This window comes from Colletotrichum acutatum (genome assembly GCF_030867785.1).
Source record: "Colletotrichum acutatum strain CBS 112980 chromosome Unknown BDZ83scaffold_76, whole genome shotgun sequence".
Lineage (NCBI taxonomy): Eukaryota > Fungi > Ascomycota > Sordariomycetes > Glomerellales > Glomerellaceae > Colletotrichum > Colletotrichum acutatum.
This window is the reverse complement of record NW_026849070.1, coordinates 1-23,800: the sequence shown is the minus strand read 5'-3', so window position 1 is coordinate 23,800 and position 23,800 is coordinate 1. Positions and strand designations below refer to the sequence as shown.

The 23,800-nt window shown below is 50.0% G+C and overlaps 9 protein-coding genes across 9 annotated transcripts; 4 read left to right on the top strand and 5 right to left on the bottom strand.

Annotated features, from left to right (window-relative positions):
* Window positions 1-1,088: 1,088 nt before the first annotated feature.
* Window positions 1,089-2,319, top strand: BDZ83DRAFT_721226 (uncharacterized protein; the record flags this gene model as incomplete). The annotated part of the gene is made up of 3 exons (XM_060512364.1): window positions 1,089-1,256; window positions 1,318-2,015; window positions 2,079-2,319. 3 exons carry the CDS (start codon window positions 1,089-1,091, stop codon window positions 2,317-2,319), a joined length of 1,107 nt encoding a protein of 368 aa, XP_060362677.1.
* A 1,742-nt stretch (window positions 2,320-4,061) lies between these two features.
* Window positions 4,062-5,279, bottom strand: BDZ83DRAFT_628365 (uncharacterized protein). Its single transcript, XM_060508700.1, has one exon. The coding sequence runs from the start codon at window positions 5,206-5,208 to the stop codon at window positions 4,450-4,452; it is 759 nt and encodes a 252-aa protein (XP_060362676.1). The 5' UTR covers window positions 5,209-5,279; the 3' UTR covers window positions 4,062-4,449.
* Window positions 5,280-6,181: 902 nt separating this feature from the next.
* On the top strand, window positions 6,182-6,735 carry BDZ83DRAFT_794162 (uncharacterized protein; the record flags this gene model as incomplete). Its single annotated transcript, XM_060515800.1, has 1 exon — window positions 6,182-6,735. One exon carries the CDS (start codon window positions 6,182-6,184, stop codon window positions 6,707-6,709), a length of 528 nt encoding a protein of 175 aa, XP_060362675.1. The 3' UTR covers window positions 6,710-6,735.
* Window positions 6,736-7,033: 298 nt separating this feature from the next.
* Window positions 7,034-8,780, bottom strand: BDZ83DRAFT_582578 (major facilitator superfamily domain-containing protein; the record flags this gene model as incomplete). The annotated part of the gene is made up of 6 exons (XM_060505565.1): window positions 7,034-7,282; window positions 7,334-7,663; window positions 7,716-7,964; window positions 8,020-8,350; window positions 8,412-8,537; window positions 8,617-8,780. The coding sequence occupies 6 exons, from the start codon at window positions 8,778-8,780 to the stop codon at window positions 7,034-7,036; spliced, it is 1,449 nt and encodes a 482-aa protein (XP_060362674.1).
* A 959-nt stretch (window positions 8,781-9,739) lies between these two features.
* Window positions 9,740-11,171, bottom strand: BDZ83DRAFT_703609 (polyketide synthase; the record flags this gene model as incomplete). Its single annotated transcript, XM_060511480.1, has 2 exons — window positions 11,065-11,171; window positions 9,740-10,989 (listed from the first exon to the last, which is right to left on the bottom strand). The coding sequence occupies exon 2, from the start codon at window positions 10,886-10,888 to the stop codon at window positions 9,740-9,742; it is 1,149 nt and encodes a 382-aa protein (XP_060362673.1). The 5' UTR covers window positions 10,889-10,989; window positions 11,065-11,171.
* A 754-nt stretch (window positions 11,172-11,925) lies between these two features.
* BDZ83DRAFT_754163 (chaperonin 10-like protein) lies at window positions 11,926-13,130 on the bottom strand (the record flags this gene model as incomplete). Its single annotated transcript, XM_060514444.1, has 3 exons — window positions 11,926-12,585; window positions 12,641-12,770; window positions 12,841-13,130. The coding sequence occupies 3 exons, from the start codon at window positions 13,128-13,130 to the stop codon at window positions 11,926-11,928; spliced, it is 1,080 nt and encodes a 359-aa protein (XP_060362672.1).
* A 597-nt stretch (window positions 13,131-13,727) lies between these two features.
* On the top strand, window positions 13,728-19,834 carry BDZ83DRAFT_754162 (uncharacterized protein; the record flags this gene model as incomplete). Its single annotated transcript, XM_060514443.1, has 5 exons — window positions 13,728-14,275; window positions 14,330-14,843; window positions 14,898-15,021; window positions 15,071-15,183; window positions 15,236-19,834. The coding sequence occupies 5 exons, from the start codon at window positions 13,728-13,730 to the stop codon at window positions 19,832-19,834; spliced, it is 5,898 nt and encodes a 1,965-aa protein (XP_060362671.1).
* A 358-nt stretch (window positions 19,835-20,192) lies between these two features.
* Window positions 20,193-21,438, bottom strand: BDZ83DRAFT_721221 (uncharacterized protein; the record flags this gene model as incomplete). Its single annotated transcript, XM_060512363.1, has 4 exons — window positions 20,193-20,489; window positions 20,554-20,739; window positions 20,791-21,074; window positions 21,144-21,438. The coding sequence occupies 4 exons, from the start codon at window positions 21,436-21,438 to the stop codon at window positions 20,193-20,195; spliced, it is 1,062 nt and encodes a 353-aa protein (XP_060362670.1).
* Window positions 21,439-22,144: 706 nt separating this feature from the next.
* Window positions 22,145-23,800, top strand: BDZ83DRAFT_538431 (cytochrome P450; the record flags this gene model as incomplete). Its single annotated transcript, XM_060503378.1, has 5 exons — window positions 22,145-22,435; window positions 22,504-22,603; window positions 22,667-22,735; window positions 22,801-23,394; window positions 23,496-23,800. Coding segments are annotated over 5 exons (1,359 nt in total), but the record flags the coding sequence as incomplete, so codon positions are not given.

The window sequence follows — 23,800 nt, the reverse complement described above, 5'->3', positions numbered from 1 at the left end:
CCGGACTAAACATTCCTAGTATCGCCTGGCGATCAAAACCCAGAGCTACCAAGACAGACAGTCTTTGCCTTCAAAATGCCAACTGAGTAGCGGACCGAGGTGGCCTGCGTGAAGGTTTAGTAGCACTGTTTCAATCTGACCTGCCCCACCGCGGACCGAAGCTTGCACGGAGCTACCCCGCCGCCGCCGTCGGACTTGACTCGGAGCTCTACTTTCCTAACTGGGGTGCAGCCGGATGCAAGTGTGGTGGTCGAGCTCAATGAAGGTGGGCAGAGCGAAGAACGCAAGCTTCTTACTGAGGTCTCTGGTTTCTCTAGAGCAAGTTCGACCCGGGAGAGGGAGAGACGACCGAAACTTGGATTCGAGCTTTACTTGAGACCTTAACCACTCTCAGAACTTCATCAGATATGGAAGCCAAGAAGGATGAAGTGACTTGGCGGTCTCTGCCGCGGAAGGACCAGCTTGCAATTTTGTGTTTCTTGCGTTTTGCCGAGCCGGTAGTGAGCATTTCACTGCTCGTGAGTAGACTTTTTCCACGAGAAACGCAGATTTGGTGGTGGCTGACAAGGCGTCTTAGACATATCTGTTTTATCAATTGCAGTCTTTGGATGTAACGCTTGATTCGGGTGCAATTGTCCGACAAGTTGCTTACTTGCAAACAAGTTTTATGCTATCACAATGTTTCTCGTCAATGTTCTTGGGGAAACTGGCCGATTCCCCCAGGGGCGGTAGGAAACTTGTTCTCATGGGGGGCATAGCTGGATCATGTGAGTTCCCTAACCAGACGCATTAGATGTACGATTGAAGTCAGCATTCGGCCACTAACGTTCGGGTTGGCACATGTAGTTATCGGATGCGTAGCTTTTGGATTCATCACAAATTTCAAGCAGGCACTGGCACTACGGATCCTCGAAGGCCTAGTCAACGGAAATGTGGCGACAGTGAGGACGATGGTGTCCGAGGTTGTCATTGAGAAACGGTCAGTCACTCCTAGGGCTGATTAGGATTCTCGAGAAATAACTAACGAGGCGGAAAGATTCCAGCCTCATGCGTTTTTATTACTCCCGATCTCATTCAATGTCGCCGCCATGGCTAGTCCCCTGATGGCTGGGCAGCTGGCCGACTTGGCGGGAAAATACCCGGATAAGTTTGGGAACAATGCGTTCCTAAAAGCGTGGCCGTACGCACCACCAGCCATTCTCAGCGGATGCATCATGCTGTTGGCCTTCTTTGCTGTATTCCTTTTCCTAGAAGAGGTGAGCTCGTACCTTTCAACCTGTGATTGCTGACCCAGCCTGACAACTCGCGTTTCTACAGACACTTGAGCCTTTGAAAGATAGATACGATCCTGGGGTTGCCTTTTCCCGAAGAGTTCGATACCTTTTGTTTGGGACCAAGATTTCGATATCAACTAGAACAAGCCATGAGGATGCCACTGACGAAGAGATGTCACATATGATTGTGGAAGACTCAGACCCATCCGAGAGGGATTCCGAAGAGCGAAAGTCACCAATGAAGACCGTTAAGACGACACCCATGATCCTGCCAACCAAGCGAATGTTCACCAAAAACATGTGTCTCACGCTTGTATCATACGCAATCCAAGAGTACCACATCACGACATACAACACCCTATGGACAAGTTTTCTCAGCGACCCGGTTGACAAAGAAGGCAAACTGAAACTCCCTTTCTTTTTCTCCGGCGGAGCTGGCATGAAGCCAGACCAAATCATGTGGTCTCTTTTCATTGTCGGAATGATGGGGTTGCCCACACAGTTGTTCATCTATCCCCGCATCAGCCGTCGTCTCGGCACTTTAAAGATGTGGCGCAAGTTCATGCTTGGGATGCCGCTACTCTACTTCATCTTGCCTTACATCGCAGCTATGCCCTCGACTACGCCCCCTCCAGCCGGCAAAACTGGCTTCATGGTGTGGTTCCTCATCATTCTAGTCCAAATCATGATGGTGGGGACGTCCACCTTCGTGGTACCAGCACAACTTGTTCTGACCAATCTGTAAGTCGGATTTGATCTCCCTCTTGCAATACTGACACACATATGCTTACATCCTCTGTTAAGGTCTTCGCCGCACCCATCTGCTCTAGCACGAACCCACAGTAGCGCATTCTTGTTGTCTGGTTTGATGAGGTCAGCGACTTCATCCATAGCGGGAATTGTGTATAGCTACGGGTCATCCCATAATATCACTGGCTTGGTCTGGTGGATCGCAAGTGGTGTTGCAGTCCTGGGGTGTCTAAATAGTCGCATTGTAAACGAAGGGAACGGCCACGAAATCTGGCTGACTGGTGATACTGAATAAGGTAAAATCTAGGGTTGCGTTCTTTGTCGGGCGACTGATTGCACTATTCCAATAAAATACATGCGAGGCGTAGAAAGAAAACCCCTTCAGTCGACAATACCATTTTGAGCTCTTGTCAGCGTAAATTGGATGTGAGATGGATCGAATTGGCATGGCTCTAAATCCATCCGACATCGAACGTCATGATGCAATGATTGCTCATCACTGCTATGGATCACTGGCGAACACCAGTGAAACTCATTCGCTCATTAACATCGCAGTGACAAAGTTGTTAGGCGAAACAAGAGTTTGGATTTCAGTGACCAGTCTGCTGTTGAAGCTACTTCGTCTAGCATAATCAAGAACAACTCCAGCAAATACCGCCGGTTTCCCAAGAGGACAATCTGTATCCTTTACCACCACTTGTCTGTCACATCCGATTTCATCAATCCTGAGGTACCAGAGATCGCAAATGGATTACTCCATGTCCTCGTCAGTAATGAAGGCACGCTTGTCCTCAGTAACAAAGCCTCTCTTGTGGGGCTCAGTGATGAAAGAGCGCTTCTCCTCAGTGACAAACCCACGTCTCTGAGGCTCGGTGACAAAGCTGCGCTTGTCTTCAGTAACGAAACCCCGCTTCTCTGTGATGAAAGATCTCTTCTCTGGTTCAGTGACGAAGCCCCTCTTCTCTTCAGTGACGAAACCACGCTTCTCAGGCTCAGTAACAAAGCTTCTCTTGTCCTCGGTGACAAAGCCACGCTTCTCTGGCTCAGTGATGAAGCTACGCTTGTCCTCGGTGACGAAGCCTCTCTTGTCCTCGGTAACGAAGCCCCGCTTCTCAGGTTCGGTCACAAAGCTGCGCTTGTCCTCGGTGACAAAAGACCTCTTCTCTGGCTCCGTCACGAAGCCGCGCTTGTTCGTCTCGGGCTCGGTGACGAAGCCTCTCTTCTCCAATTCATCTTCGGTGACAAAGCCGCGCTTCTCAGTGACAAAGCCTCGCTTATCCTCTGTAACAAAGGCACGTCTCTCTGGCTCAGTCACAAACTCGCGCTTGTCTTCGGTGACAAACGCGCGAGGATCTTTACTCGTTAGCTAAGTAACTCATATATCCAGAACTGTTTAAGGGGTGCTTCTAATACGTACCAAGCTCGTCAGTAATGAAAGCCCGTTTCTCTTCTCTCTGGATGGCGGGTGCTGCAATAGCAGTGGCTGCAAGAATTGCAACGGAAGTAAGGGCAGTGAATCTCATTGTGCCGGTGTTGAGTGAAGACAGTAGATAGAACTGGTGTATTGTTATTGTCTGATTGATTATAGAATGATGTGCAAAGCTGTAGGACGTGGGATGTAGCCCGGTCATATATGTCGTGCTTACCTCCTCTTCCAGCTTGTCTTCCGAATTTCTCGCGACAGACAGGCAGACCTAATCATGTTCTCTGCGGTAACCGATTAGCTCAAGGTTCTCTGGAATATCTCCATTGGTACATATCAGCTTAGAGAAGGACAGTTAATGTTCCGGCTCGAGCCGTACATCTGCGGAACCGAGTATCACCAAGAGCATAGCTAGCAAGACTGACTCGATTAGGAAAGGTTTCCTAGTAGACTTGCGTTACTTTATTGCTGCCATGATCCCATTGAGGACCGCTGCCGCGTTTGAGTGCTCCCATGCAGCTCTACAAGGCCAAGTTGATAGTTTGGGCACGCACACAAAACTCTTCCAACCTTGAGCTTGCTGGGTGGGATGACGGAAGCTTAAACGGCGGAAAGTGGGATACTTCCAAGAACAAGTAGTTGCCCTGTTTTGCTTTGGTTCTGAAAATCCCTGATCCTTATTGTGGACCTAGTTGTGACGCGAAATTCTAACTACACTTTCGCTCTCGGGTATCGACAATATTGTGTGGCTTACTTTATCTGCCCAACGATGGTCCAGTTCCCGGTAGTCTAGACTGTAATTTGCATCGTAGCCAGGGTATTGTAATTGATTTGAAACGAACTTCGTTATCCACGTATGAGAATCAGAGGACTTTACGTTCATCGTTGCGATATGTGGATTGATGATAGTAATGATGACTAGACTTTTGCATGACGAGCCAGAGAACACAGCCATTGGCTAATCAGCCTGCTGCTACATCTGCCCCTAATAACGAAAGTGGTCTATTCCCTTGGCTTGTGATCAAATTCCTTGTTCGCCCCATGAATGTGGGAATGCCCATGTACTTCAGCTAGCTGACCATCACTACCAAGCCCCTTTTCCACACCAGGCTTCAAATCGAATTGGTGAACAGATAAGTCGCTAGGTGGTCGACAAGACGTGAAGCGAGGCCAGTAAGGGATGCTTACATGGTCCTTGGGCCTCGTGTAGTCCTGCATCAACGCATGGTCTAGGCACTGGTGGTAGTCGATGGTACCAGAGACTAAACCGTGCGCGATCTTGACCTCTTTCTTCCACAGGAACGCACAAGAGTAGAGATGGAACTCCCATGTCGTCCAAGCCTGTCCTGCTTTGATCTTCTCCACGTCAGACCAGGATAGCTCGGTGGTTGAATTCCGAGACGTGTAGAACTTCCATGGGCGAGTCTGGCGGAACTCGGCATCTAGAGCCGAGTCAAAACATTGCGGAGGTTGCCATGTAGCCGTGTATGACTCAAACTTGCAACCACGTGACAATGCAGTGGGAGCGTCTCTGCCGCAAGGGAATTTGTCCTTGAGAAGGCTGGTGATGAGCCCGAGGTTGGTATCAGAGTGGCCGTGATTCCCGTGTTCAGTTCCGTAGAATGGAGAGAAGGGAACCAGAAGCGTGAACAGGGTGCATATCGATGAGCCTAGAAGAAAGAAAAGAAGTCGTAGACAAGGTGAAAGGCTATTGTCGATGTTTCTGTCGAACCCCATGGCCTTTTCGCGGTGATTTGCCATAATTGTACGGTGACAGCGTTGGTTACTGGAAGTACGTGGTAGGCAGTCTTGTTGAGAGGGCGATAAATAAGATATGTCGACATTGCATGACATTTGTTTCTATCTAGTCCAACCATGCGGAATGATATCGTCCGCGTCATCTTCTCTGACTCAGCATGAAGCTAGGATATGACGGTCGCTTGCAGCAAGCACAAGGCGATCGAGAAGGAAGTCTCCGTGTCATCTGCCCAGCTCCTCCTACAAGTCGATTAACTTCCGAAACTGACGTCCATCTATCATTAGTGCAGTTATAGTACCGCTTACAGCAGGTAGTTCCGCCTGTTTATTCGATAGGATCCCGGTGAGAAGGGACAAGCTCTTCGTTTAGGTTCCGTGCTCGGTTAGTCCTGTGGATGTTCTCGACTTTGTGCTTAAGCTTTGAATTGTGACACACTTCACAAGGGTCCCAGCGGGAGCTTGGAGAATTTCTCGGGTTCCGCACCCATGCTTCACAGTTGAACCTTGGATACCTTGTCTTGTTTGTGTGTTCTGCCGGGTAGTTGTCGTAAAAGTCCAAGGCATAACTCTCGCCCAAGCAAGCCCGCCTCACATATTCTGTAGCCATCTGGACAAGTCGTAGTCTTATTCAATTGTTGAATGGAGGAGGCCATCGTCTTGTCGTACAGCGGACACATGTAAAACAACGTTTTTTGCACTATCCTACTGTTTCTACGCGACTTTTCTGTCTCTGTATGAAACAATGTCAACTACCACAGAGCATAGCAACGAAGCGGAAGAGAGGCTCTTGTCCTCTCAGTCCAGCAGCTATGATGACGACATACTGGAGGAAATAGCATCGAAGCAGGTGTTAAATCATTATCCAAGACGATTTCCTTGGAGGAAGATCTTCCAGGGCATTGGCTACTCCACATTCGGAGCTATCTTGGTCTTTTCATTTGCTTTGGCGGCATACTTCGTAGACTCACCCACGAAAATGTCTACTATCGTTCCCGAATGGAGTATCGTCGACAGTGGACAGAGCTTTCGCGCCTGGGAGCCGTCCTCAGCCTGCGGGAATACGCCTACAGAAGCCCGCGCATCAAGCTGCATCTACGATGACGTTCTGCTTCACTGGATGCCGACACAATGCTCTTCTCCCGAACTCATTGACGAATTTGAGCACGTATGGCCGTGGGAGTTCTTCGAGGACCAAAATGCGACAAAGGCGATCACTCTACCACAAGTTATGGAGGGTACGCAAGACATAAAATGGGTGTCTATGGATCTTCATCGTTGGCATTGTGTTGCAACATGGAAAATTCTCAGCAGCGCCGCACGATGGAAAACGACGGTTCCGGCTTATGCTATCAACTGGAATCACTCAACACACTGTGCCGATCATGTGTTGATCAACATGCACGTCGAAGACCCGTTTGCCATCAACTCCCATCTCGACATTGAGTACACACCATGTGTGACTCTGGCAGAGGACAGGTCACTAGAAAAGGCAACCGAGTGGTGAGGATTTCGTTACACAGTCATCTCATCAGGAGGTCTATTACTAAGTCAGAGCCATGGTCACTCTAAGGCCGCGAATTTGTAGTGTAAATTTGATCAAGCTAAATATTACTCACGAAAGAAACATGTTCACTCCCGAAAATGGACCCATAACCCACACCACTGTCTTTGTGACTGTGAATGAGACTTTATACTTATATTGCGCACTAACAATAGCAAAACAATTCTTAGTAGTAGCTAGGTACGACATGTACTTGAATAGAACCCACAGCCCTTCTACTGCCTGGTAATTGGTCTGTAAACTTAGGTACGTGTGGCATGAAGTGATCTAGAATGTGACAGCAAACCTCTCTCTAGCTACCTGGCCATATCTTTGAAGTAGCCATGGAACAGGGCAGAGCAAAAGTGAGACGAACCCTAAAAGACTACTTCCCCAGCCGAGTCCTATCCGATTGAACAGTGACTCCCCTGCGAGTGGCAGAAATGCACCAACGATGCAGCGGAAGATGGTCGATGCCGCTATCGCAGAAGCAGCGTACTTCGTAAACGCGTCAATGAGGTATGTGTGCAATGGCATCTGGGCGCTCGATTAGTATTCGGAACGCGTGAAAGATGCTGAAGCACCCACCATAATCAGGATTAGTCCGGCTCCGAGAAGTGCTGAGCCAATGATTGGGAGTATCCAGTGCAAGTGGTACTGCGCAGTCCAGCCGTAAAAAAATAGTCCCAAAGGTGTAAGCAGAATCGACCTGGCCATGATAGGCAGTCGAAACTCAGGCTCACGATGTCCGTCGTTGCGTGCCGTTCGTTTATTGGCCATGCGGTCGTTGAAGATGGCATTGCAAATCGCTCCCCCGCTGAAACCCACGCCTAGTCCGAGGTAGACTAAACCGACTGTGCCCAACGAAAAGCCGTACTCCGAAGTGAAGACCGGAGTGAATGTTGTCAATAGTATGTACTGCCTACCGTCAGACTTACACCACATCAAGTAGAAATTTCGTGGGACTTACCATATACCCGTATGCTAAAGCAAGTATCGTCGAGAGAACAAGCACAATGGGACTCAAGAAAAACATCTTGACAGGCCGAACCAGCGCATTGAGAAGGAGTGTACTTGGACTCAACGCCGACTTTTCACCCGGCGCTACGAAAGCACTTTCGGGATGAGCTTTCTTTAAAGCCACTGCACGCTGGTGAAGCAGTCTTGGAGGATATGTCTCCCGCAGACAGAGGAAGCAAATCAACGTGAAGGCACCAGACTGTGGCTCTTGATCAGCAACGGGAATTAGACCACGGTACGCGACAAGCACTCACAGGAATTGCGGTGACCCAAAATATCCATCGCCAGCCTAGATCTTGCGAGATATAGCCGGCTGCGACCGGCCCCAGTGCTGGTCCAAGGATGGGACCAACGAAGTAGATGCTCACCACCAGGCCTCGCCGCTCAGGTCGGATGAGATCAGCTATGGTGCCACCGCCGATAGCTAGGGGGGCTGCACCCGAGGCGCCAGATAGGAAACGAAAGATGATGAGGGCCGGCAAGTTTGGTGATACAGCGCTCAAAATGCTAAACAGAGTGAACAGGATGTTTGAGCTGTGGTAAATGGGCAGTCTCCCATACAGCTCGGATAAAGGAGCAAAGAAGCTGCCGAGCATGAGTTGATTATTACGAGAGGCTTCGTTACCTTGAGGTAGACAGAGCTTACATCGGACCAATTGCATATCCCAGAACAAAAATAGAGACGATGAAAGACGAGAGGACTTTGCTGTCGCTATGGAATTCCGCCATCATGTCTGGGACTCCAGGTGCACACATGGCGGAGGCGATGGACCTATGGAGCCACATCATTCACAGTCAGTCAGCTATTTCAGCTTCGCTCTCGTGTCGTATTGGAACCTGGGGTGACTTACGCGATGAAAGTTAAGGCGCTGACAAGTCCAACGTTGATGCACTTTCGAGTAGTTGACCAATTCAGGGGTTTATTCTCGTCTTCTTCCCCATTCCAGTCCACAACGATATCACCATCCTCATCCTGCCGTTCGGCCCCAATTTCAAACTGCTTCTCAGGAGCCATATTAGAAATTTGCGGTTTTACCTGCAATTGTTCCTAGCGACAACTGAACGCACGTATACGAATTTTTGGCCAGCCAAGTGCAGGGGAAAGTTCCATGGCTACATACTTACTCAGGATTCAACCTAGGGATGCCGCGTATTGTCAACGAACATGGAGTACCATGTAGGTTCGAATTATCAACAACCCTGAAGCCTCATCCCAAGTGCAGTATCGTTGGGGAACAGCACAAGTACCCCGAAACTTTCCTTCTCACCCGAAGTTGCGACGAAGCCCCCACATCACGACTCGCGATATTTCGGCTCATCTTAGAAGTCCTTTCCCGTTCTTGCTTCATCTCGACCAACAGACGTAAGATGGGTACGAGCAGGCGGCAAGGGTCGTGCCGCCACCCAAATAGAGTTGCCTTTTTTCCGCTGCTACAAGTCTAAGTGTTGTAAAGACGTGCCTACGCGCCCCATTCGTAGTAGCCTTTCAGTGTTCTCGGGCCAGCCTGCAGGAAAGTATCCCCTCAGAGGTGCAGTTAGGCAAAAGAAGACTCGCTACCAAACTTCTAAACAGAAACCTTTGTTCCGGATTATTAAACAAACCACGTGGAAATTTTCTGCCTACAAGTTGCGAGTTAGCCGTATAGTCGAATGTCAACCATTCTAGCCTCGCTTTAGGTTACAGGTAGCCTCGAAACCTCATTGCAGACGTTTCACCGGGTATCCGCTTCAATATAGCCATGCCTTTTAGGAGGCATGAAAATCTAGTTCCGAGGGTTCAGTTTGATCACCTATGTGTCTACCTATACAATATCACAAGGACGAAGCAATAGTGTCCGCGGTTAGGTCGGCTATTAAGTGGCGTGATCTCATCTCATCAGACTTGGTGTACCAGACATGAAGAGGAAGATTCGTCATGTGCAACCGAAACCGAAGTTACAGGCACTGTACCAAGAATTATAACCACAAGCTACCTTATTCGGCCACTGTCGCCAGGAAAACTCTCTGCAGGCCGGAATCCCTCAACTTCCCCCTAGTCCAATCAACATGATCGAATCCAGATGCCTTGAAAGCATCCCGCCATACCGTCTCGTCAGCCGTCGCATGCTTTCTCCCATCGCTGAACAACCACCATCCCTCAAACAATCCAAACACAAAGTCAGCCCAGCACAAACGCTCCTGCACCTCCATCACCAGTGCAAACCCGCCAGGTCGTAGGAATTGCCGCGTATTGGTAAGTGACTTTACCATGTCGGGGGTGGCGTGAACTGCGTTTACAGCAATGACTATGTCTTGCGTGCCAGCCAGATCTACAGGTGGTGGGTTCTCGATGTCCTGTGTTCGATAGTTCATAAACGGGTAGTCTTGGAACTTCCGCGCAGCCTGAGCAATGAAGCCGTGTGCCAGATCAGTGAAGGTGTACTCGACAGGGACTCCCGATTTAGCGAGCAACGGGGCAAGCCATTTGGCTGTGCCCCCTGTTCCAGCTCCGAGCTCCAGGATTCTGAGCCGAGAGCCAAGTGGAATGGTGACGGTCTTTGTGAAGCGGGTCATAAAGTCTTCCATTAACTTGTGAAAGGCCTTGCTCGGATGCGCCGCGCCGTAGATATCTTCGAGATACTCGCGCCCCTCTGGAGACCCGAAAATCGATCGGACGCCATCGGTACGGCCCACATAGATCTCGGCGAGGTTGTTGCCGGCATGAGCTACAAGTTTGTTAAGAGATGTGTAGGTCGGAAAGTCATTGAGAATATGTTGAAGAGAATCTCTTGGATTTCCAGGTGGCATGGGTGTGTCTGTCCTGATGTACGAGTCTCCTTCTTGGCGTACAAGTTCTGCATCTGAAAGCATTTCATAGCAGAAGTCGAGTTGTTTCTGTACGTTGACGGCGCATTTGATCGGTCTTAGCTTCTGACCCGGTTTCGTACGCGCAATATCGCATCGCAATTTTTGAAATGATTTGATGATCAGCTGGGCGATGAGCAGTTTCTGTCGTGAATGGACGTTTTCATAGTAGCCCGCAAATCCACAATCGGTGACAATCCTGTCTGTGCTGTCTCTCGTTTCGTTGAAGGATTCCACAGCCGCCATTCTGCCATCTGGTCCTGGTTGACTCTGGATCATGACTGCGTCTTTGATGAGGCAAATTGAACTTTCGTGTCCTTGATCTTACGTTACTTTCAACCGGGGTAAGTAATACAGCAGTGATCATACGCGCGACGACTCTACAGTATCGGAGCTGTCAATCCGTCACTCATGTGGAGAAGGAGGACCATCGGTCCGGCTCGGAGGTCACTTACTCGCGTTGAACCAACCCCTCCTGTGTGCGTCGCACAGCTATGATTGAATCGCAATTCCGTCACTAAATGTACATGCACTAGCGAGATAAATTCCACGCAATCCTCATGAAGACGATGCAATTGCAACATGCCAGTGACACAGTCTACCATACAAACGTCGAATCTAGGGAGTAACAAGGTGACGGAGTTTGATGGGCGGCGTTGATGAGTTGGTACGGTTGTAGCTGATACGCGCGGCTGAGTTTTTCGTTGTCAACTCTTTGATTTTCTGCTTTCAATGAGATATATCCCGTTTATCTGCTTCATCTAAATGCTATTAATAGCGAAATGTACGCATATTACACTAGCGTCGACGCCTTCATCTAAGCGGGTTGGAATAGAGCCACGACCTATTGCACTATGATTCCACGTCGAAGCGAGGGTGAGGACCACGACCAAGGAAAGAGTCGCTCGAGTCTGTCTTGATTCCCGCGTACATTTGAGGCTCGCCCCCAACTACCTTTCGGATTATTCGAGTCTTGAATCTGAGAATTCCCGAGCTTGGAACAACACTGATAGGTGAGTGGCCCAATGGGTTCCGATTTAACGGACCGCACGGGATCGGATTTCGACAGGACGTGGCAGGACTTAGCGAGAGTTACTTCAGGGGGTTCAATGCGCGAGTCAGTCATCGCCGCCCTGTTCGACCACTCCCTCTCGCGTAGCTGATGCCCCGGAGACTTGTTGAACTCAGCGTAGACAATGAAAGCCACCAGACTTTTGATACTCGGTTCCGGAAACTTGTCTTCAGAGATCGATGCATCTTTCTCACGATATTAAATGATTGACCAAAACAAAGTCTTTTATTGAAGCTACGTGTATCTACGAAGCAATCGTGTATACCAGCTTTCCAGCACTCACGTTTCCTTGCTTCAGGTACTGGATGCCATGAAGAACACCTTCCAAACCATCGCCGCCTTCATTCACAATTTGCCTGGCAGGCCGAAACTTGTCCTCCTGCAACAATTTCTCACTTACGCCCCAGAATATCTTCCCAAACTCATAGTCGTCAAGTCTAGGCTCAATGACAGTTTCCTTCTCTATCGCCTCTCCTAGAATTGTGTAACCCAAGGTTGTAGAGCACTCGATCTTGGGATTAATCTTCTTGACAATGGAGGGAACCAAGTACAAGAGGCTGCTATAGTGCCCTCCTCGTACCGACATCGCCGCGGCGCATATTCGTGCAGACTGGGCTGTCGCAATGCAGTCCCAAGCATGCCGCAATCTTCCCTTTGTGAAAGCCTTGACTTGCTCTGGACAGTCATCTGATTTGTAGTCCACGCAGAAGTCAGCCCCCAAAGCCTTCATGTAGTCAAAATTCTTGGGCGAACAGGTCACAATGACCGTACAGTTGGACATTTTGGCGAATTGAATGCCCATGATTCCCGACGCAGTGCTTCCCCCGTAAATCAGAAGGGGAATCGGCTCTGGTGACGGCTTGGTAGGGAGCGGTAGTGCTAGGGACTGGTAGAGTCCTTGGCCCTACATCTGACTTTAGCGAGGATATTTCAGGAGCAAGCCAGGATCAAGCACCAACCACCGCTACAAGGCCAGACGTGATTGCCGCCGCCTCAGTGTCATTAACATGATCGGGTATCTTCATCTGTAGGCTTGCCTTCGCAATGAGATACTCTGCGAATGCGCCGTCTTCCTTCTGTCTAACATTCCTGTGGAAAGATGGTTAGAATCATTTTGTAACATGGTTTCCCCTATAACACGAGAGGATATTTCACTCACGAGCCATTCACAATCCCGAAGACTCTGTCGCCAGCTTTAAAGTCCTTGTCCACTCCACTGCCGACTTCGACAACAACGCCTGAATACTCGAGGCCTGGTCGCGTACCAGTGGGGTTGCCCACCCACATGAAGTCAATATGCTTCCAGTCAGAAGGATTGATAGCGACGGCAGTCGTTTTGACGAGGATATATCCATCACGTAGCTTGGGAATGGGCGATATAGTTATTGCCGATTTACCGCGACCTTCAATAATGACAGCCTTCATGGTATCGGGAAGAGTAGAAGCCATTGTGGTGCAATGTGTGAGCTGATAGGTGATGCCAATCGTCCGCCGTAGCAGTGCTGGAGTAGAGCTAGAGATCGAATATACCTCCAGTCGTCCAGCGCAGGGTTTTTGCTGGCGCGACCGGTACATGACACTACATGCACTATTGATGTGGAAATTAGATTTTGACTATCCAGATAGCTTTGGCCGATGTCTCTCGGAGTGATGAACTTCATGCTGTGATGCATCTCGGACCGCAAGTTGTGCAGGGACCGGGCCATCATGAGGTGCTCGCAACTCGATTCTTGCAGCCAATCACATTAGACGGAAATAGTGTGGTTCTCGGAATTCGAGCAATAGACTTTCGCAAAACTCGGACTCAACTATTCTGGCAACATAGTAGAAGTCTTCTGGAGTACCGAGATCGACTCCATCGCGACGTTGTTCATCTCTTGTTAAGAAGCTCTCTACATTAGCGTCAAAGTAATCTCGTTGACCTTGCAACCCAAACCGTAATACACAGCCAGAACTGCACATTATCCTTTACTAGGCTGGCATTTGACTCTCACTCAGCAGGCGTTTGCGGGCTTTCACCATCAATTTTATACCAAACTTCAGACAATGCCACCAAAGTCGGGCGCCGCCACGCCTTCGTCCGAGATGGACACCTCAGACCCCATCGCCATCGTGGGAATGGCCGTCCGGCTTCCCGGTGGTGTGAAGAACACAGAAGACTTCTGGAACCTGATGATGAACAAGCGTAGCGGTCTCATCCCCATCCCGAAAGAAAGATGGAACAGCGAAGGCTTCTACAGTCCCGTTGCGAAATGGGGAACTGTTCAGAACAAAGAGGCATACATGTTCAGCCAAGCTGACAATGACCTTACCAAGTTTGACGCATCTTACTTCACATGTGGTGAGAAGGAAATCGAGCGCATGGACCCTATGCAAAGACAGCTGCTGGAGATTGCGCGCGAATGCCTTGACAATGCCGGCGAAACCAACTGGCGCGGCCAAGAGATTGGCTGTTATGTCGGCAACTTCTCATCAGATTGGCAAGATGACTTGTCAATGGACCCCCACGCTTCTGGTCTATACCGTGGATCAGGCTACCTTGACTTCTTGCAGCCTAACCGTGTGTCGTATGAGTATGGCTGGACTGGCCCGAGGTAAGTAGCACACCCTGTATGAGTGAAGCTTCTCGGAGACTAACATCTCCCAAGTATGCTTGTCAAGACAGGATGCTCTTCATCTATGGTCGCTCTACATTTAGCTGCTGAGGCCGTTCAAAATGGTACCTGCAAGTCGGCAATGGCTTTGGGATGCAACCTCATCACATCAGTCATCACATCCATCGTCTTCACAGAAACTGGTGTTTTGTCTCCCAGCGGCAAATGCAAGACCTTTGATCTGCTTGCCGATGGGTATGGCCGCGGTGAAGCTGTAAACGCTGTCTACGTCAAAAGGTTAAGCGATGCTCTACGAGACGGCAACCCAGTCAGAGCCATCCTTCGAGCAAGCGGCACCAATAATGACGGTCGGTCCAACGGAATTATGAGTCCGAACACTTACCTGCAAGAGGCCTTGATTCGAAAGACTTACGAAAAGGCTGGTCTACCATTCAACAAGACGGCCTTCTTCGAGTGCCATGGCACTGGTACTCCTACTGGTGATCCGCTTGAGGTGGCCGCAGTTGCTCGAATCTGGAAGGATCACGATGGTGTGATGATTGGCGCTGTAAGTTCACCATGGATTTGAGGCAAGCCTGAGGTCTTCATCTAACAAGGCCAGGTTAAACCCAATGTCGGACATTCAGAAGGTGCGGCAGGTTTGACAAGTGTCATCAAGGCAGTCCTCGCATTGGAAAATCGAGTTATTCCGCCAAATATCTACATGGAAAACCCCAATCCAAGGAGTGAGTTCATCCAAGCCAGCCTCTTCGTCACAGACTAATGTCAGCTTAGTTCCATGGGATGAGGCCAAGCTTTCGGTTCCAACCGAGCCAACTTTCTGGCCCGTAGACAGAGACGAGCGTATCAGCGTCAACTCTTTCGGTGTAGCTGGCTCTAATGCTCATGTAAGATGACTGTTCTTGTCCTTCCGACAATACCCCGCTAACAGATTCTGAGGTCATTCTCGAGTCGTACGAGGGTTGGCAAAAGCTTCAAGATGATGCCAGCTCCATTAGCTCGGACTCCGGCGTCAGCGTTCGCTCCCCCGGCCAGCGACTCTTATTGTTCTCTGCTGCGCACTTGACGTCTCTCGAAAAGCAAGTGGATCAACACAAGCAGTACATTGAGACTAAGAGTGCTGATCTTGATGATCTCGCTTACACGCTGGGCCACCATCGCGACCACCTCAGCTGCAGAGCCTATGCCATAGCTAACGAAGAGGGCGTTTTTGACCCGAGCAGCTTCAAGCGCAAGCCAACCACCGCCCGGCGACTCGTTCTGACCTTTACTGGACAGGGTGTGCACTGGGCTGGGATGGGAAAGTCGCTGATCGAAACCAACGAGGTGTTCCGAGACTCCATCAAGAAGTTGGACGTGTGGCTCCAGTCGCTTCCTGAAGAACACAGACCAGCCTGGACCTTGGAGAAGGAGCTGTCTATCGACGATGGCTCTAGCAGGGTTGGTCAGCGAGGTTATTCTCACCCATGCGCAACTGCCGTACAAATCGCATTAGTCGATGTTCTCGCTAGCCTTGGGGTTCGTCCTGATGCTGTTACTGGCCACTCTGGAGGAGAGGCTGCTGCTGCGTACGCTGCCGGTAGTGTCACGGCCGAAGCTGCTATGGCAGTTGCCTACTTCCGTGGCTGGCTCTTGGTCAACGGCACTGTCCCGCCTGGCACTATGGCTGCTGTCAGCCTTGGTCCGAAGGAGGTTGAGCCCTTCTTGATTCCAGGTGTGGTTATTGGCTGCGAGAACAGCCATCTCAACTCCACCTTATCAGGCGACCCTGTTTGCATTCAACACTGCGTTGACCAGATCATGCGTCGCCATCCCGATGTCAAGGCCAAAGTTTTGAATTTAGAGACATCCTTCCACTCTCCATGGATTGAGCCTTTGGCTGGGCCGTACGAGGAGCTTCTGAAGCCATACCTCGCTGGTGCCAAGGCTCCGACCGTGCCTCACTTCTCCAGCGTCACTGGTCTTGAGATGACCGAAGCTGACTTTGGAGCCAACTACTGGCGCCGCAACTTCGTCCAGCCTGTGCTGTTCAATACAGCGATGAGGGCGATCTTGAGAAGCAACAATAGCAACCTCTTTGTTGAGGTGGGCCCCCACCCGGCTCTTCAACGCCCCATCAGTGAGATTCTCCGGAGCGTGCCTGAGTCTTCCTGCGAGTACATCACCACTCTCCGCCGTGCTGAAGACACCAACCTGTCTTTGCTCCGTCTAGCTGGGGAGCTCTTCGTGCAAGGAGCTTCGGTCGATATGTCCACTATCATCCCCAAGGGCAGAGTTTTGACGGACCTGCCGACTTACCCTTGGCTCCACGATGTGACCTATATGGATGAACCTCGCAATCCGTCCCGTTACAAGCAAAGAAAGCATACCAGACATGTTCTTCTTGGGGCTAGGGTTCTCGAAGGCAATGATATTGAGCCTGCCTGGCGAAACATGCTTGACCTCAAGGAAGTTCCTTGGTTAATGGACCACATCGTCAACGGGCAAATCGTTTTCCCTGGAGCTGGCTACATGGCAATGGCAGGAGAGGCCATGCGCCAAGTGGCTAATGGCTCAGATGCGTACACCATTAGGGACATGTCAATCATCACTGGTATGACAATTCCCAAAGAGAAGAAGATGGAACTATACACGCGCATGATTCCGGAAGACAAGCCCAGTGACGAAGGCCAATGGTACAATTTCAAGATTATGTCCTACGATGGACACGCCTGGGTCACGCACTGCTCCGGTTTCATCCGCTCAGGAGCTGAGGCAGAGAAGACTTCCATCACAAGCGCTCAGGCCGAGCAAGAGTTTGCTCGCGAGATTGACGCTGAAGGCTGGTACAAGGCCGTCAAGGCTGTCGGCATTGACTGGCAGACCGCTTTCCAAGGTCTTGAGCAGATCACCGCGAACACAGTCAAGAGGGAAGCCACGGCGACAGTGTATGACTTTGAAGACACAACTCATTACGCTGCTCATCCGACACTTTTGGATCAAATGCTTCAGATCAACCTCGTGGCGCAAACACATGGCCAGAAGCGGCGTCTGGACAGCATCCTGCTTCCCACCTTTATCTCGCGACTGGGTGTTCTTGGGAACCAAGACCTATGTATGAGGGCATATGGCAGTATCCAGGAGGATGCTAAAAGTATGACCGCAAACGCTGCCATTTACACAGATGAGGGTCGGCCTACGGTGTATTTGGAAGGTCTTTCCTACTCTGAGCTACCTGTCGCCAAGCGTGAAGAAGTTCTTCTTGGAAGTACCTTTGAGTGGAGAGAGGACATCACTATGCTTGACTCCCTCGCAGAAGTCGGAACTGCCAACTCGGACTTTACCAAGGACATTACCGAAGCAATCTCTCTCCTCGGCTTCAAGTCTCCAGACTCGAAGGTGTTGGAGATCGGATCTGGATCAACCGACGTTAGTCGACTTGCCCTGAATGCTTTGCAACCCACCCAGCACAAGCGCCTTTACTCCGAGTACACCTATGTGTGCACCTCTGAGGAGCAGGTTGACCAACTCACCGAGGCAATTGCAAGTCTGGAACGCGAAAGCGTCTCGGTCGTTGATCTCGAGCAGCTTTGCATGTGCAACACGACTGACATTGTCTTCTTGTCGCTTTCCACCTTGTTGTCGGATGACCGCTACTTGCTTGATGATTTGACGGAACTGAAGTCACTTCAGACTGCTGGAAGCCGGATGATTGTCCACAACGACGGCATTCCGACCAGTGGTACTTCTGAGAGTGAGAAGATTAGCCACAGACTGAACAGCCTTGGCTACGTCCTTCATTCACAAACAACGTCTGGTCTGATACTCGCTGAGCCAGTGAAGCGTACCGAGATCGACAAGAGCACCAATATCACCATTCTGGCCCATGACTCAAAGGAAGGCATTGCCCTTGCCAACGGCGTCAAGTCTCAATTCGAGTCCAAGGAATTTGCTGTACAAGTCTGCCACCAGCACACGGTTCCATCTGATGGCTCTTTGGTCATCTCACTCTTGGATCTTACTGGGAACACAATTTACAACCTGAGCTCCGAGACCTTTCGGCCTTTCATGGATAGTCTTTGCACCTTCCGCGGTTCTCTCATTTGGGTCATCCCCACCGTTCATGGCGCTTGCAAGGATGCCAAGCCAGCCATGATCCAGGGCACTGCCAGAACTGTCCGCATGGAGAACAAGGTGGACATCACTCTTGTCGAGGCTGATGACATTTCGGTATCTGAAATCGGTATTTCAAAAGCACTACTCAATATTGTGCAGAGTCTACCAAACCGTCGCAAAGGCGGAGAGTTGGACGCGGACTTTGACTATGCCATCGTGGGCGGCAAGGTTCAAATCCCTCGAATGTACTGGTTCGGCTTCTCGGAGCCCGAAGTCAACAAGGCTCTTCCATCAACCAAAGAAGCTTCTGTGTTCCGGGACGATGTCTCATACCTTCTCATTGGTGGTTTTGGTGGTCTTGGTCGATCTGTGGCTACTTGGTTGCTCGAGCATGGAGCCCGCAACCTCGTCTTCCTGTCGAGGTCCGCTGGCAGTGCTGAAAACGAACCTTTCGTGAAGGAGCTCGAGAGCTATCCCGGCTCCATCATCAAGACAGTCTCCGGAGACGTCAGCAATCCCGATGATGTACTCAAAGCAATCAATGAAGCTCCCAATCCTGTTGCTGGAGTGTTGCAGCTGTCCCTCATTCTCAAGGATAACTCCACTGCTGAGATGACTTGGGAGGAGTGGAGTGGAGTGATTAATCCTAGGGTTCGTGGTACCTGGAACGTCCATCAAGCGCTTCTGGATGCGAACGTTCCACTGGACTTCTTTGTCGTCTTTGGCTCCGGTGGCGGGCACACAGGTTACTATGGCCAAGCCAACTACAGTGCGGCGAACACTTACCTCGACGCTTTTGTTGAGTACCGCCATCACCTCGGTCTTCCTGCCTCCATCATCGACCTTGGGGTGGTTGGTGACGTCGGATATCTTCTCGAGCGGGATGATCTCTACGAGGGATTCAAGAATGGTGGCTTCTTCTTCTTGAAGGAGCAAGATGTTCTCGACTCTACAGCTATTGCTGTGGCTAACTCCTTCGGAGGGCCGTACAGCAGCTTCTGTCTTGGAGGTCTCTCTGAGAAGCCCCTTTCTGACCCATCCAATCGTGTCAATTGGAAGAGAGATGTTCGTTTTGCTCAGTCTCACTATTTCCACAAGGTGAATACCGCAAGCTCTGGGGAGACCAAGGAAAATGATGAGGCCGAGACATTCATCTCGCTCGCCAGATCCGATCCCGCTACTCTCCGAGACAGCACAACGGTCACCAGCCTCGCTCGCTTCATCAGTGCCACTCTCAGTCACCTTATGCTGAGGCCAGTTGAGGATTTCCCCCTTACTGAGAATTTGACCTCGATTGGTTTGGACTCCATCATTTCGATTGAGTTAGTGGACTGGATCCATCAGCAATTCCACATTGGTTTGACTTCCATGGAAGTCACGCAGTGCACTTGCCTAATGCATCTCGCTGAGAAGATCATCGAAGAAGTCATTTCATCCGTGTAAGTAGATAAGATTGCCATCAAAGCTCTGTGCAACAGTGCGATTCTCGGGGGGTAGCAACTTTATTCTTCTCAATAGACTAGCGGCATAGGTCATAACAAATCCTACATATTGATTGTACGTCTTGATTTCAATTACAAACTTCCAATGGCTGTGAGAGTTTAACTCGCTCGCTTTACTCGGCCTTTTATACCATATTCGTCGTCTGGATCTCATCGAAAGTAGAAGCTAGCACATTAATGTTTGTAAAAGCCTTAGCATCCTACAAAAGTTGTGGTATTACACCAAGCTGAACCCTTATTTGAAGGAAACGATTCTATAACTTCCAGAGATTGCTATTCCTGAAGTCTACAAGTATTTATCATGCTACTGAGCTATTTGGTCTCATCTCTACTACTTCTTCGTCTGGCTCTCTCTCATCAAAGGAATCTTGCTCCACCACTTCATATCGACCTTTTCGTAGCCACTTCCACTCCTTCGCTGAAGAAACAACGATCAAGCTAGTTACAACACCGCCTATGCCGATTAATGTCAACAAATTAACTTGGGAACGGAATACGATCCAATCCAGTAGTAATGCCCACCCGACCTGAGAATAAATCATAATCGTAGCAGCTGATGAGACGTCATTGGCTATTCCTGCAGTGAGAAGAAACTCCTAGAGACGCATGCGGTGTTAGTCGAGGACACGAAACAGCATACTTGCCAGGGTGAAGACTAACCATGACAAAGCCGAAGATGCCAAGGGGTATCAACTTTACCCACGACAGGACTGTTGTTGTGAGATGGACGCTGTCCATAAGGAGAAATGCCACAGTAGAAACAATGACAATCGTCCAAGCGAAGAACATGATACTCATCAAAGGGTGCTCGCGTGTACCGATGGATCGGATCGCCGTAAGCGCTACCTAAGAAGATATTCAGTGAAAGTTCTCACCAGTATCTCATCGTTGACTTACCGCTCCACCACACACACTGATCAACCCGAACCCGAAACCCATCATTCTGCCTTTCGGGGACCCATCGGCAATAGACTGATCAGCGGTTGCGAGTGTTGGCTTAGAGCCAAATAGCGCGTCTGGCTGGACGACGAGGATCACACCAACGAGCGCGACAAAGGCGCCAATCCGATCAATTACTTCGAAGGTTCCATAGTCCAGGTAACGTATCAAGATCATGGCAGTGAGTGGGCCAAGAAAGTTCAAGGCCGTAGCTTCACTAAGCTTAAGGTACATGATGGAAACTAGTAGGTAACGTGTCAACAAGGTTACTTCATCAAAAGTTCATGTCACGACGCGACAGTTTATCTTACAATAGAAACCAAAGGCTCCAAAAACACCGGCCGCTGCCCTCAGAGCTAGTAGCCATCTCAATTTTGGTGATCCAAACGGGAAGTTTGGAGTTTTCGTGACCCAGAGGTAGACGGTGCATGCTGTACCCGTGATGAGGAACCGGACGAATAGGACTTCGAATGGGTGTACGGGGTCTTCGCCCGTCTCAAAAAACTTGGCAAGGCCGTTTAGTGCCGCAGCAGAGAGTTGGGATGCCAGCACCAGCATCGACGGCCTGTGCCGGTCCAAGAATGAGCGACTCAGGTCTTTGTCCATTTTGCAAAGCCAGAGTGAGAACAGCAGATTGTGGTTCGTAGAGACATTTCACCTGCCTCACAGCGTCTACCCAGAAGTCTTTCCCACAAAGTTGCTTACCGCAACTCAAAGGGCCCCTTGTTCTTCCTACTCCGAGAAGGCAAATGAACACAATGCCCGGAAAGTCTGGAACAAAGGGGCTGGTGGCATTAGGTGGCATAAGGTTTCGGAAACTCCTTCATGAAACCATAAACGGGACATCGACGGGACGCTATCCCTGGGCTGCCAGCACCGTGCGTTGACTCGAGAACTCCCTCGCGCTACCCCTGGCCCCGCCCACTCGGACCGAACTACCCCAGTCAACTTTACCATCCGATCCGGGGGGTAAACGGAAGAACGGCAAGGCGCCGGTGGCTCGGAGCCGAACATGGAGAGGAGCGCGTTTGGTTCCAAATATGCTAGTTGACATGAATGAAGGTATGTGGCGAGGTGAACGCTGAAGGGGCCGTTGGTCAGGGTCTCATTGCTCCACTCGCGTAGAGCTCATGTTGGTTTAACAAAGTCTGGAAACCAATCACCCATTTACGTGTCCTAGTGGTTTACAGTGAGAAAGTGGCGCTTCAATCAACAAACGATGGCCAGTTATCTCAACACCAACACTCAAACGACACTTAGTCTTCCCCGGCCATCATGGGTCGACTTGGCCAATTTCGGGCTGCCAAGCTCGATGGAGACCGGCAGCTTTGTACCCTATCTGATGGCTATCATTTTGGTAGCCTCAGTGATGACTATTTCGCTGCGTAAAAATAAGCTGTCTGCGTTCCCGGTTATTAATGCCTCAAAAAATGAGTATCTCATGAGCGGAAGGGCGATGTTGGCCCGGGGTCTGAAAGAATTTGGTGGAAAGCCTTTCAGAGTCAACACCGGACTTGGCGGCGGTGTCATCATTCTCGATCACAGCGTCATGCCAGAGGTTCGAAATGATGCTCGTTTCGACTCAACGAAGTTCCTACTCCAGGTATGGCAATCTGTTAATTGAGCTTGTTACTCAGAGCGCAATCATTGACTTTTGCGCTTTCCTTGTAGTACTGGCAAGCTGGCATCCCCGGGTTCGAGCCTTACATTGCTCTGGGAACTGAGATACTGCACAATGTCATCAAATGGAATCTAACACCTTCTGGTATTGGTATGTTGTCCTTGGGCTTGAGTGATTGTCAATTTTCTTTTACTGATTTCAACATGATTCTAGCCAAGCTAAACAAGCCATTGTCCGATGAGGCAAACGCTGCTCTGAGTGATATCTTGACTGATAACGAAGGTAAGTCATGATCATAAACCTCGCACGATAGCATCGAACTCTAACAACCCCTACTCTCTCTTCAGAATGGCATGAGGTTCTCCTTGGCGATGTAATCATTCGAATCGTTGCCCGAGTGTCCTCCGTCATTTTTCTTGGCCCAGAACTGTGCCGAAACCCCGACTGGCTGAAAATCACAGTGAACTACACTAATAAAGCAACAAATGCCGCCAAAGTCTTACGGCGTTGGCCTGTTTTTCTCTATCGCACAATTCACTGGTTTCTCCCAGAATGCCGTGAAGTTCGCACTATGCTGGTTGAAGCGCGGCAAATCATCGCGCCGATTCTAGAGAAGCGCCGTGTACAAAAGACTGCAGATCCAAGCCTAGAGTATCATGACGCTTTGTACTGGTACGAGACGGCAGCTAAAAGAATGGGCGTTGAGTATGACCCTGCCGACCAACAGCTGGCCCTCAGTATCTCTGCCATTCTGACTAGCAACGATCTCATGTCCCAGAGCATCATGGATCTTTGCAAAAGCCCGGAGATGTTTGAGCCCCTCAGGAACGAAATATGGTCCGTTCTCGGGGATGGGCAATGGAGGTCTACGAGTCTCTACAACACGAAGCTTCTTGACAGTGTTCTCAAGGAAACTCTGCGTCTTAAGCCCGTCGCAGCTGGTGCGTTTCTCCCATCCTTGATCATCTGTTCCTATGCGCATTCTTCGGGCTTTTTTTTTTTTTTTGCCGTTTTTGGCAGGCTCAACTGACGTGTTTTGCAGTGGGTCTTGGCCGTAGAGTTATGGAAGACGTCCGCCTTAAGGATGGCACAGTTCTTCCCCAAGATTCTGGCATCGCTGTCAATGCGGAAAAGATGTGGGACCCGGAGATCTATGAGAACCCGCGAACCTATGATGGATACCGATTCCTACGACTGCGGGAAGCTTCCGAGCAAGGGGAAAAGACATCCCAACTTGTCAGTACTTCGCCTGAACACCTAGGTTTTGGCCTCGGCATTCACGCTTGTCCTGGCCGCTTCTTCGGCGCCAATACCGTGAAGCTAGTCATGTGCCATTTGTTGCTCAAG